This window comes from Manacus vitellinus, unplaced genomic scaffold (genome assembly GCF_001715985.3).
Source record: "Manacus vitellinus isolate BGI_N305 unplaced genomic scaffold, ASM171598v3 scaffold_36_pilon, whole genome shotgun sequence".
In the NCBI taxonomy this organism is placed as follows: domain Eukaryota; kingdom Metazoa; phylum Chordata; class Aves; order Passeriformes; family Pipridae; genus Manacus; species Manacus vitellinus.
In genome coordinates, this window is record NW_021940508.1 from 3,621,588 (window position 1) to 3,635,373 (window position 13,786).

Here is a 13,786-nt window from a genome sequence, read left to right on the forward strand (position 1 = left end):
TCGAAGCCAGGCACAGGCACACTGGTGGTACCCCTCAGGCAAAGGCCCAGGTTTGAACAGGGCTCCCAAGCGAAGGGAGAGAGGCCACCCAGGAGGCTCCTCACACCTCCCTGTCACTCTGCTCCCTCCAGTACAGCCCTATCCCAGGCTACACGAGCAGGTTGGAGCAGAGCCAGCCCTGCACACAGGTAGCTGAGCCCCCAGGGAGCAGGGAAGAGGCTGCAAAGCTCCGAGGGGCACTTGCAGCCCTCAAATGAGCTCCCACAAACTCAGTGAGATGGACTGATTCATCTGCCCCTGAGCACCTGTTCCCTAAAGCCAGGACAGTTCAAGCACCCCCATGTCAGGAAGCTTTTTGCCACCAAAGCACATAATGGTATTAGGAATCCATTTTGACATCTAGAACAAGGACACAGATCTCATTCTGGTTTTTTGGTTTTGTGGGGTTTTTTTATGGTAGGAATGGAAAAGAAGAAGCAATTGGAGTCTTAGATTCCTAGAACAGAAGACGAACTTTCCTAACAAGTCCCTTTGGTCTGTAGGCACAGGAGGTAACAGCATCTCTACATGATGTTACTAAGCCATGACATACCAAGTTTGCATTTTGTCAACATGTTTTTTCAGAACACCAAGTGGAACTGGCTTCTACACAGACTGGCACAAGCTTATCAGGAGACTGCAGGGTAACATGTGCAATCAAAACTTTTCTCAATTTCTCAGTAGTATTTCTCACTCAAGAGAGTTATGTGACAAATCTGTGATGATTTTGCATGACAACAGCAGAATAGTCACAAGTTCAAAACAGACTGAACAAACAGGACAGGAGGTAGCACTTTCAGTGATAGTTTTTCCCTTTCCTTTGCAGTATTTTTACCTGCCCCTAAGATGGTGGTTTAACACCATGAGGTGTCAGGTGGTGGCCTGTGCTAGCTGCAGCAATCAGATGTCACAGAGCCTGACAGTTGCCAAGGGAGCACCATTTCCCTGACCTGAGCAGGGCTTTACAACCTAGTTATCCAGGCTGTAACATTTGTGTTTGACTTCTGTCAAGCAACTTCCCATAGGCAGCAGAAGTTTGTGCTCCTCGTTCTCCGGGGATGCCCCGTGGCCTGCGCAGCAATGGATTAGGTGGATATTAATCATGGCAATGGATTCGGTGGATACAAATCATGGCACGGCCCGGAGGCACGCGGGGCTGGTACGGGGAACCCGCACATTAGCTAATTTGTCAGGCAATTTGTCAGGCAGCGGCTAGCCCGTGATGTGCAGCTTGCCACACCGCGGATTTAACGATCTGGGACGAGACTGTGACGGGAAGATCCAGGGCAGGGCAGCGCTGCATTCATTACATTCATCACATCCTCCGTGAGGCAATTCTGCTGGCAGTGCCCCGTGCGAGTCCCGGGACCGAGGCACGGCGGCGCCGGGGCACGGAGGGGCCGGGATGCTCCTGGGCCGGGACACGCCGGGTCTGCGATGATGCTCCATGTCCGGGATGCCCCGAGAGGCCGCGGCCAGGGCACGCGGACACTCCCGTTGCCGGGCAACAGCCCAGAGCGCGGTCCGCGCCCGTCCTACCCTCACCCGCGGTCTGCCGCGCGCTACCATTGGCTTCGCCACCGCGCGCTGCCGTGTCCGCCACCGCCTCTCCGTGTCCCCATTGGCCGCGCGCCTTCTGCCACGCTACGTTCACTTCTCAACGCCAATTAGCCCCCGCCGCCCCGCCCGCCGCAAGACAGTTGGAGGCGGGGCCCGGCGCAGGTCCGCAGCCGTGATTTGTGAGCCGGGGTGCCACTCAAGGCGCGCCGGGTGGCGGGCGGTGCGACTGCTTAAAGGGGCCGCGCGGTCGCCGGTGCTGTGCTGAGTGAGTGCGGTGCCACACCGGGATCCACGCCAGCAGTCACACCGGGAACTGTCGCCTCCGAGGGGTGAGCGCGGCTCGGGACGCGGAGGCCCTCGGGGCCGGGGGCGAGGGGCTGCGGAGCCGTGTGTGGGGAAGCACGCGTGGGGCGGCGGGGCTGGGGAGCCGCAGACAGGGCTTGGGGACGGGTCGGCACAGCTGGGAGAGGTGTTTTTAGGGGATGTGTTTGGAGTAGAGCCTGCAACGCGGCGGGGGGGCAGGGGAGAAGGAGGAAACGAAACAAAAAGAAAAGGAGGAAAGGAAAGAAAGAAAAGAAAGAAAAAGCCAAACCAACAAAAAATACCCCAAAAAGGCGTGTCATGGTGTCCTAGCGTCGGTGCCAGCCGGAACCCCGCGCCGGGCGCTGTCTGGAGCATCTGGGAGTATCCAGCAGCCGCTGGGGTGGCGTGCGGCGCCCCCTGCAACTGGCTACCAGGCCTCTCCCGAAGGAGCCGCATCCCGAGACAGGCATCCCGGCCGCTGCCCACGGGGGAAGCCCCTAGCTGGGTGAGCTGCGGTGGGTGGATGATGCGGGGCTCTGCCTCCGCCTCGGGGCCACCGAGAAGCCCTCGGTGTGTCCCTCCATCGCCTCTCAGAGTCGCCCTCCCAGACCGGGAAAGGCGGGGCGAGAGCGTCCCCCTGCCTTCGCCGCCGCCCTTCGGGTAGAGGCAGCCTGGAGCTGCTCCCAGGGATGCCGCCGCCCTCCTTCCCAATGGCGTTTGCCGCAGGGATGTGGGCATCCCGGCGCCCACCCGTGTTGCTGACGCAGCCCCGGTGTCGGATGTGCCGCCAACCCCGCGGGCGGGACGGCACGGCTCGGTCTGAGGGTCTGGCCCTGTGGTCTGGGGCTCTGCGCGGTTCGTCCGTTTCCCGGCGCCCACAGGTAGGCGAGCATCCCACGGGGGTGCCCGGAGCTGAGCGTCCCGCGGGAATGTCACCGCGGTCTGGGCGGAGGAGCGGCATCTGGTGGCAGGAGCCGTGCGGGGACAAGGCAGTGATGTCACAACCCGGGGCTGCCACCAGCGCGGTCCCTCCCACCGGTTCCCCGGAGCCAAAGGCAGCACTTGAAGCAAAGAAGACCGGGGCTTGTTTTCGAACTTTGAATAGAATGTTCTGTTGGAATTAAAAATTTAGGCAGGAATTAAAAGAGTCAAATTATTGACATAATATGCTCAAATTCTTAAGAAAAACGATGAACGCCACCAGTTGTTGTGTGAGAACATGTTTCTGGTAACACCAGCAGAAAGCAGTGGCTTGTGTTATGCTTTTTGTTCATTCCCAATGAAATCCTAAGGTGACACAAAACAAAGCAGGTTTCTCATTTGTATCAAAGCATTTGGGGTTGTTGGTCTTTTAAAAGAAATCATACTTCTGAAAAAGTTTTAGTTTTCAGTAAAAACTGAATGATGGGATGTTGTTTGCTGTTTGACCAGGAGGACAAAAGGCTGCTTGTTTTAAACCAAGTAAACACATTTTTTTTAGTAATGACTAACTGACGTAAGATGTCATACGTCCCATTTCCTTCAGTGATCAGAGCACGCTCATAAAGCAATGCTTCTCACTGCAATACAGCCCAGTAGCCCAGACTGCTGCCCTGTTAGGAGTATCTGGGGAGCTTAGTATTTTGTGAGCCATGGGAATGTGATAGAAAGACCCTCTCTCTAGTTGTCTTCTGCACAAAGTTTTCTGATAAGAGAACTGCAGCTAGTTAAATGCCAGGTTTGGATCTCAGAGCTCCGTAAGGAGCAAGTACAAAGCACACTGTTTTTCCTTAGCTCTCTCAACAGTAGAATTCCACTTGGCATACTGCTTTTCCTAATAATTCATTGCCTGGTTAAAAGCTGCTGTTCTTCTATGGCTACTGCAGGTGAAGTCCATTATGTGCTCCATGCAGGCTCTGGGGAGACCTTGCTACAGCCTTTCAGTACTTAAAGGGAGCTTACTAAAAAAAAAAAAGGGGGGGGGGAGGAACTTTTTGGATGGGCATGTAGTGACAGGACCAGGGGGAATGTTTTCCAGCTGAAAGAGAGTAGGTTGAGATTGGACATTAGGAAGAAATTCTTTGTGGTGAGGAACTGGAAGAGGTTGCCCAGAGAAGCTGTGGATGCCTCATCCCTGGAAGTGTTCAGGACCAGGCTGAATGGGACATTGAGCAACCTGGTCTGATGAAAGGCATCCCTGCCCTTGGCCCTAGGGGGTTGGAACTAAATGGTCTCCAAGGTCCCTTCCAACCCAAACCATTCAATTATTTTTGTATACTTCTTAAATAAAATGAAGCCTCTGAGATTCTCTGCAGTCTCCAACTTTCAACTTTCTGGCTCTTGGAGCAGGAGTGAGCTCTGGTCTGGGCTCACCCTCAAGGTGGCAGCCAGACACTGCTGAGCTGGCAGCAGCTGGTATTTCCTTTTGGAAAAAATCCTTTGGAAAGATAATGAGGTATTTTGTGCCAGAAAGAGAGCTGAACTCCAGAGTCCTTTTCCCAGCAAGCATCTTGGGATCTCGCTGTGGGTGGTGTGTCTGCATTCATATGGGAGCCGAAAAGCAGCATCCTCCTCCCCAGCAGTGGCTGTGCAGATTTGAGGTAAAACAGAGCCAAGTTTCATACCCCAGTGCTGCTCCGTGACCCCTGGCCAAGTGTGTGCCTGGCTCGTGGTGCTGCTGGGAGGGGATGTGACATTGCCTCTCTCTGCATGAGAGGGGATGTGACCTTGCCCCGCAGCTCCTGCGGGCCCTGGGGACCACCGCGCTGCTCCCTCCCCTGGCTGTGGCTTTAGCAAATCAGCTGCTCCACTTCCAACAGCATCAACCTCCTGCTGTGCGACAACAAATCCATAATCCTGCCCAACAGCTCTTCCTGGAGGCAGGAATAATGTTTGGGGGGGTGTTGGTTTTTGGGGTTTTTTTGCAGTCTAGATAATTTAAAGCAGGATATGGCACCGCTCCACCATGCAAATAGTAGCGAGGTGCCACCAGTGTGGGGTAGGGTGTGGCCAGGGATTGTCCAAAATAAAAAAAAACAAAACAAAACCGCAGGAAACTTCCCCAAACTGGAATTTTGGGTGCTGGTGAATTTTTTATTATTATTTATTTATTGTTGGGGGTTGTTTTCGCCTCACGCAAGGTGGCGAAGCCAACCGCAGCATCTCGGCACTTGCCGGCCGTCCCCTCACCCCTGAGGCGGGAGGGCGTGGCCATTCCCGGCGCACGCGCGCCTCCCGCGGCCCGCACGCGCATTCCGCCGGGATCGGGGCGCTGGGAGCCGGCCGTGGGATTCCGCCCCGTGTAAGGGCCGGCAGCGGCGGTGGGAGCGGAGAGCAGGGAAGGAAGGCGGGAATGCGCCCGGGCCCCGCGCTGTGCCGCGAACACGCTGCGGGAGGGACGCGGTGTGACCCCTCCGGGCCCATTCCTGGGGCTCCCGGCCGGCTCTCGGCTGGGGTATGGATAACCTTGAGGCGGCGAGGGCGGCAGTAGCGGGCACAAACGAGACGAAATTGGTGGTTTTGCTTAAAGCAATATTTGCTTTAGGGGCGTTCTTTATTCCTTTGTACAGCTCATCGTGGTTTTATGGAAGAAGCCGGGTAAGTCAGTGCAGCGGTGCCTGGAGCTCGGTGGGGAAGGGACAAGGGCTCCCTTAAGGATGGAAGGCAAGGCGCAGGAGGATGGTGCCTCTCTGTGTAATAGAGGTGGGGCTGGAGGAATAGAGTGTAGTATGTCCTGGAGTGTAATATGTCCTCGGGTGTGGTGACGGGAAAGTCATGGGATTAAAACAAGGAAACTGCTCGGTCTCTCAGGGAGAACACTGTGTGTTCATCTCGTCTCAGCCTGTGAAATATTCCTCCAGGCTCGGTGTTGGGAGTTCCAGTGTTCCAGAATGCTGAAACACTGGAGTATGTTTGAAGAAAACAAACAGGAAGACCCCAAGGCCTATACAAAACACCTCCCCCTACCTCGTGCCGAAAGAAACCCCAAACATAAAACAAAAAAAACCCCGCTCTGAAACAATTCTGCTTTGTTGCAAGTATAAACAAAACACAGTGACCTGTGTCACTTTGTTTAAAACTAAAAACAATTTTGAAAAGCCCTGGTCTGTTTAAAGGTAGTGATTTTCTGATAAGGATAAGTTTTCAATTTAAGTTCTCGACTTTCAACATTAAAAAAAATAATGCCAGTGTCTCTAGCTTGGTTGTTATATGCAAAATCGAGACTTTGCCTATAAGCAGAAGTAAAATAATGAACATTAATTTCTCAAACACTTAACACTTACTAAGTGTGTGTTTTGCCTTAGGAAGATAATTTAGGCTTAACCTACATCTCTTCATCTTTGGGGCTGAAATTTATATTTTCACTTGAAAGTACTTAATAAAAAACGTTACAAAACTCCTAATGATGTTTACTGAATGCTCTGACCAAAGTTTCACCAGAGGCAAAGGCGTGCCTTTTGCAAATGACCTTGCAGAATACATGAAATATAACTTTTTACATAAAACTACAGAAACTGAAAGTAGATCCCTCAAAATGGATGTGAATAAATCACCTGATTTTGTGGTTTTCTTTTTTTTTTTCTTAAAGATCTACCACAATGCCTGGGTCTCTTCCAGTGAATGCTGAATCCTGTTGGCCTAAAGATGTGGGAATTGTGGCACTGGAAATATATTTTCCCTCTCAGTATGTTGACCAGACAGAGCTGGAGAAGTATGATGGTGTGGATGCTGGGAAGTATACCATTGGGCTAGGCCAGGCCAAGATGGGGTTCTGCTCCGACCGGGAGGATATCAACTCTCTCTGCTTGACTGTGGTCCAGAAGCTCATGGAGAGGAACAGCCTTTCCTATGATTGTATTGGGAGATTAGAAGTTGGAACGGAGACCATAATTGATAAATCAAAATCTGTGAAGACTGTCCTGATGCAGCTGTTTGAAGAATCTGGTAACACAGATGTAGAAGGAATCGACACCACCAACGCATGCTATGGAGGCACTGCTGCTCTTTTTAATGCTATTAATTGGATTGAGTCCAGTTCCTGGGATGGTAAGTTCACGGTCATTTCTTGAAAAGTTACATCATCCTTACATCAGTCTGCTCTACAATGACAGTGTTCATGTCTAACCATAGGAAACCCAGAGGGTAAACTGTTTTTCTGCTCTAGTCTTTTTCTTAAATGCTGTGGGCATTTGCCACTAGAAGAGCAATGGCATAGCTACGAATTGCTGTTCTCATGTAAATTTTGGCAATTGCCAGAAAATAAAAACTTGGGGGAAAAAGTCAGGATTGAAGATCCCTTTAATCTTGGTGTCATCTCCTCAATAACCAAAGTCTAAAAGTTGCTGATGGATGTTAAGACATGCCAGATGCTTGGCTGCTTCTCACGGTTTTTCCTGTGTGTTTTTCTCAGGACGCTATGCCCTCGTGGTGGCTGGAGACATCGCCGTCTATGCCTCTGGGAATGCCAGGCCGACTGGTGGGGCTGGTGCTGTTGCCATGCTGGTTGGTCCAAATGCACCCTTGATCTTTGAGAGAGGTTAGTGCTGTGGGAGGACACACACTGTTCAGGCAGATTTGTTCTGAAGCCTGTTTCCCTGTTTTTTGCCTTGCTGGAGTGGTGGATTAACTCCCACTAATGTCAGAAATTCTTCTGTGTCTCCTCCTGCTCTGGGCTAACTCAGCCAAGTCCTGTTATAGGATGAAGCAGGAAACAACTAGAGATGGTCCTATCTGTTTATTTCCTTGGGAATTCTCCAGTAAAATTGGCAGAGTGGACTAGAGCTGAATAACACAACATTCTGCTTCCAGGACAGTATGATGACTGTCTTTTGTTGCTCGTTTGTCATGCTCAGTCCTACTGTACTTAACAAGCAAGAGGACTGTGTGAAACCTTGCCTAAAGGGTGCTATGAAAACCTACTTGACGGGGGGCCAGAACTGCTTGTTTCCGTAGGTGTGCTGTGTTCCAGTTGACTGGGAGCAGCTGAGTAAAGCAGTTTTCAACTTTTGTCAATTTCTGCTCACCAGGGTTGCGTGGAACCCACATGCAGCATGCCTATGACTTCTACAAACCAGATATGCTCTCTGAATATCCTGTGGTGGATGGCAAACTCTCTATACAGTGCTACCTCAGTGCTTTGGATCGCTGCTATACTGTCTATCGCAACAAAATCCACGCCCAGTGGCAGAAGGGTACGTAGCCTCTCCTGATGGTACTGCAGTATCTGGCAAGTGCTGGAATGTGTAACTACACAGACAATGTATTTTCAAGTTTTAGATTCTGATCTAAACACCATTCTATGGGTCTCTTCATATTTGGGTGTTCTGATGCGATTGAAATATTTGCTCTCTCTTGTAAGAAATTACTTAATTCTGTTCTCACATGGTTAAGTTCCTGACAGTCTGTAATTACAGGCATGTGTTGGTGTAAGGTATACTATCTTGTTCAAAAGCATGCTATTACCCACCTCCACCCAGGCTTTTAAGAAATTTAGATTAATATTTAAATGTTATGTAACAATACTCTTTTTTTTTTTAATCCAGTATGTTTAGTAATTGCTTCACTCAAGTGGCATAGGCGTGAAGAGAGTTAAATGACAGATTATTATGTCGGAATGCTGAGTAGAGATTTTGCTAAGCTTATATCTCTTTAGAATAAGAGCAAACATTGTTAGCTGGTGCAAAAGATAGTAAGGAATTAATTTTTAAGTAGAAGCACTGTTAGTGTTTTAAATGCACCTGACAGCAGTATTTGGTGTTACTCAGTGTCTCTTGTATGCTGACATGTTACGATGACTGGTATCCTGCCAGCTCCCTGCTTTATTTTCATAGTTGAAGGGAGTACTAAACATAGGTTGTAACACAACACTTCTGCTGCTTCCAGAGGGGACAGACAGACGTTTCACCTTGAATGACTTTGGATTCATGATCTTTCATTCTCCATACTGTAAACTGGTACAGAAATCCGTGGCTAGACTCTTGTTGAACGACTTTCTCAGTGACCAGAACCCAGAAAGAGCGAATGGTGTTTTCAGTGGTCTGGAAGCTTTCAGGTGAGAATGGCTGCTGTATTCCTTATTCACATAATCTTACTGTTACACATCCAAGGTGTGTTTTTACTTTTTGCTATTTTAGTAACTGTTTCTGAACTTCTTTTTTTTTTGTTGTTTTTAATAGGGATATAAAACTTGAAGATACATATTTTGACAGAGATGTGGAAAAAGCTTTCATGAAAGCTAGTGCAGAGCTCTTCAATCAGAAAACCAAAGCTTCATTACTCGTGTCCAATCAGAATGGAAATATGTATACCCCTTCAGTCTATGGTTGCCTTGCCTCTCTTCTAGCCCAGTAAGCATAAAATTTGGAAAAAAGTCATAGCTGTTTATGAATAAGGACATAAAAGGTTTTTGTTTTAGAAAGACTTCTGTAAAACCACTGTCTAGCAAACTTTTTCCTACGAGATTGCCTTGAGCAGAAAGACTAAAGTTAAACTATTCTGCACACACATTCAGTTCAAGTGACAAGCAGACTGAAAATGTGTCAGAAGCTGATGTGAAACAGCTGCTTACTGCCTTCCAAAGTAGGATCTTACTTGTGAGGTGATGTCTCTTCTCAGCCCCAACTTTTCCCCTTTCCCTCCGCCTAGAAAAATGCCTGCAGTGGAAAAGAGAATCAGAATGTCTTCTTTGTCTCACTATAACCAAAACCAAATTAAATTAGCATTTAACATTTTTTAATTATTTTTTTGCAATGACAGCCTTTTACAAAATCATGTTAAGTTTAAATTAAACCACTCTTCCTGGATCGCTTTTTCTTTATTCTGACATTACCTTACAAAGATGTGTTTGTTCGTTTTAGGCTTTAGGTCGCTTAAGAATGAAAACTGGCTGCCTTCTAGATAATCATACTCTGTGCATTTCTCAGCTCTGTTTTGCTTAGGCAGCTTTGGAACTCATCACATAACAGTATCTGAATTTGTGTTTTTAAAAGTCAGCATTTATGCACATAGGTAAATGTGTATTGTAGACAATATGATTTGCTGTCTGCTTTTCCTAAGCTAGCTGCAGTTTCTAGTTATTTAAAAGTGACACCTGGGCTTAATTCTCACTTTAAAAAGCTGTTGTTTGATTTGCAGGTACTCCCCAGAGCAGCTGGCAGGACAGAGAATCAGTGTGTTCTCCTATGGCTCTGGTTTTGCTGCTACCCTGTATTCCATCAGGGTCACACAGGATGCCACTCCTGGTGAGTGACATGAGGAGGTGTTAACCACCTCCCTTGCACAACTCACTCTCAGTACACTATTACACAACCCACCAGCATCATAAAACCTGCAGAGCAATGCCTAAAGACATCATTGCCAAACTGAGGGTGTTCTAGCTCCGGGGAATGTTTGTGTCGCCTTGAACAAATAATAGTCTTCAAACTCCGTTAATGTTTTGATTGGGTAATTGGGAATACTTTTAAATGACTAACAGTTGAGATTCTGTAATGCAAAGTACTTCAAATGGATTTGAAATGTTAATGTCCTGCTGTGCAGTTCTCAGCACTGGTGGTGCCTTAAACGATGGTTCTGTATTGCAGGTTCTGCATTGGACAAAATAACTGCCAGCCTTTCTGATCTCAAAGCAAGACTTGACTCAAGAAAGTGTATTGCACCTGATGTCTTTGCTGAAAACATGAAGATCAGACAGGAAACACACCATTTGGGTAAGAACTTCATAAATATAAATCATTCCTAGTCCTACAGCAAAGTGCTCATCACTTATTTCAGCTGACTTTAAATTACTAGAGTGTAGAATGAAGGAAATGTCCAACCCTTTCTGCTTCTGAGTAGCTTGTCTTCGCTGGCCCTATGTGGCTGAACTAGAATCCAGAATTGTTTTTTTTCCAGCTTAGTGCATTCAAACTGCAAAGGCCTGTGTTGAGTAAAACTCTCACCAGGAAACAACTAACAGTCTGTTATTCCCTTTTTTACAGCCAACTATATTCCACAGTGCTCAGTAGAGGATCTCTTTGAAGGAACCTGGTACCTCGTGCGCGTGGATGAAAAACACAGGAGAACTTACGCCCGGCGCCCACTCCTGAGTGATGGACCTCTGGAGGCAAGAGTTGGAGTTGTGCACCCAGGCATTGTTCATGAGGTGAACACTCAGCACTCTTTCAAAGTTTGATGTAAATGGTGGAACCATTTACATGTCTGTCTTAGCATGTGCATGTATGTTAAGAGGAAGTGGTTTAACGAGTTATATTAAATCCTTTGTTAACGTGCCTAACATACAAGCCAGAAGTAAAGAGTTGAACATGGGATTTTAAGAAAGTACATGTCATCATAAAGAGAATGAAACTGCACAAGAACGAAACAAGAACAAAACTGGCTCCTCTCACACAATCTGTTTGCATGAAGCATGACCGATTTGACTGACTTTAGGCCAAGCCGTCCAGTGTAGCATGAATGTTGTTTGAGAGTTGGACTAGCCATGAAGTATGAATGTATGTGAACTGGAAATCTGTATTTAATGTTTTTTTTCCCTTCTTCTTAGCACATCCCAAGCCCTGCTAAGAAAGTGCCAAGAATCCCTGCAACAACAGAAACCGAAGGCGTTACTGTTGCCCTTTCCAATGGGGAGCATTAAGATACCTCTGTGAGGTGGGGAAAGAAACAAGGTGTGAGGGTAGGGTGAGAGAGAGAGAAAAAGGATTGCAGTAGTGCTAAAGTTTCAGTGTACACTAGTACTTCATTGGAGCGTGAAAAACCTGTTTAAGCTCCTTGAAAAAAATCATCATAATACGGTGTGCTGATTTTAAAGTATTTTCAGAACACTAAAATAAGGAGTATATTGGAGATAGAGGGACTTGCTAGGTCCTCTGTGGATTCCTTAACATGTCTGAATTTTTTTAATTGCTGAGAAGTAGCTGTAGTCTATTACAAGGTCTTTGTACATAGAAAAAAAAAAAAGAAATCTTCTGCCTGCTATTTCCATGTAAAATGACTTGAAACCTACACTGTTAACTTCTACCAGTACTCAAGTGTGTGCAAACTAGTCCATGCTTTTAATGTTAGGGTTCTCAGTGCCTTGACAATAAGCAGTCAGTCTTCTGAATACTGCAATTCTCTTTCACTTTATCACCTTCCCTTTCTTCTCCCAGTCTGCCTCCCATCACCTCATCGCTTTGGGAAAGGTATAGAACCAAGTAACATCCATTGTTGGAATGGAATCTCTCTTCCCTTCAAAATTACTGGATCAAGAACAGCTAGGCTGACAAGTGGTTTTCTTGGAAGAAACTCTGTTATCCATTGGGTTAGTTACTATGTAATTTCTCCTAATATCCATATTATGTGTTTTATACCTGCATTGCAAGTCACAGCAGCCTGGGAGGAAAGAGGAAAAAGAAGGGAGGTAGTAAATTTTTTCTTCTAAAGAAATGGGATCATTGATTTGGCACCTTTCTGGATTGTTAAGTAGAAGTATCCAAGGCAGCAGAATTTTCAAAAAAAACTTCTAGACATTATGGAGCTGTTGTAATTGGCAAACAAAGGAAGAGAGTCATCTTCATCAGTTTGTCCAGAACTCTGGCCTCTCACTAGTCTTTATATAGTACATTTCCAAAAGACTATTTCTAACTTTGAATTTGGCTTTGTACCTTGAAGTCCTTCTCACTACTGTTAATACTGTAGACTAGCGTCTTTTATTTCTTTTGGTTTAGTTTGGTTTTTTTTTTCCAACAAGCTATCCATTTTGCCAGTAGTAGATTTAAAGTGGTAATGGGGAGCCCATTCTGGTAGATTTTTAAAGCCCAGATTGGAAATGAACTACGACATGAGCCTTTTAAGCCTGTAATATATATATCTATCTATCTATATCTATATATATAGATATATATATTTAAATTGAGCTAATGTACAGATTAAGTTTTGTTGAGTTTATTTCTTTGCTAATTCTACAAAGCCACATTATCTAATATAAAGTAGCAAAAAATTATTTCTCTGTTAATCACAATTTTTTTGTGTGTGTAATGAAGTGTTTGTATTACCTGTCACTCACTAGGACTTGATAACTTGCTGTATTTGTGCGGTCAAGCCTTGATAAAATAGTTGTTTAATATAAATTGATGAATACTAATCTGTTTGTTCTGCTAAAAATGATGGAGCAATGATGCATGATGATAGTGTTTGCAAGTATTTTGGTTTAGATTGCCCTCGTGAAACTTATCTTGGCACCAGGAAAACAGTCATGGAACAAAGTCCATTGCTGGCAGTGGACGAACCAAGAAGTGAGCTACTGGCAGAGACCTCCCAGGTCTGTGAGGCTGATCCTTTATTAAAATAAAGTTTGAGATATTTGAAACCTGTTGGAGTAGTGCTGACTTGTTGGGTTTTCAGGACGCTTTATTTTCAACAGGAAAGAAAGAGGAAACTGGCTCTGTGAAAACCTGAAGTTGTGGGTTCACAGGCTGTGTGGATATTCTGGATCTGTCTTCTTTGTGTCATTCCCAACAAAACGAAGGGGTTACTTAGGCTGGTGTAAAACCACTCCATCAGGGCTATGTCTCAAGATAACTTAAAATGCTTTCATATGGGAACTGTTTATAGCAGAGGAATTTAATCTCTATTACTGTCTTAGAGAAGATGGTATTGGTTTATCCCCCTCAGAAAATCTGCGAAGGGGGCTTAGTTCTTGCTTTGTACATACCTGAGCCTCACTGAGTCCAGTTTCCCAGGAGTGGCTTTTCAGACTCATTCTGTTGCTCATTTAAATTAATTACTCCTTCCAAAGTCAAGTAATCGTCCCATCAGTCCTCATAATAGATAAGGCATCCTGCTCTTAACATTTGAAAGCACCAGCTCTACCTATGTAAACCTTCTGTCAGGTATCTTACCTTAACTAAAGTCATACAGGCTCTACATC

At 46.3% G+C, this 13,786-nt stretch overlaps 1 protein-coding gene across 2 annotated transcripts; it reads left to right on the plus strand.

Annotated features, from left to right (window-relative positions):
• The first annotated feature begins 1,816 nt into the window (after positions 1-1,816).
• On the plus strand, positions 1,817-13,229 carry HMGCS1 (3-hydroxy-3-methylglutaryl-CoA synthase 1). Of its 2 annotated transcripts, XM_018077244.1 has the most exons (11): positions 1,848-1,928; positions 5,451-5,478; positions 6,470-6,927; positions 7,292-7,417; positions 7,908-8,072; positions 8,764-8,932; positions 9,057-9,227; positions 10,015-10,121; positions 10,461-10,586; positions 10,857-11,020; positions 11,420-13,229. In XM_018077244.1, exons 2-11 carry the CDS (start codon positions 5,465-5,467, stop codon positions 11,510-11,512), a joined length of 1,593 nt encoding a protein of 530 aa, XP_017932733.1. In that variant the 5' UTR covers positions 1,848-1,928; positions 5,451-5,464; the 3' UTR covers positions 11,513-13,229. The 2 variants fall into 2 exon arrangements, with proteins under 2 accessions (XP_017932734.1, XP_017932733.1); XM_018077245.2 differs by lacking the exon at positions 5,451-5,478 and having other exon boundaries at positions 1,817-1,928.
• The last annotated feature ends 557 nt before the right edge of the window (positions 13,230-13,786 follow it).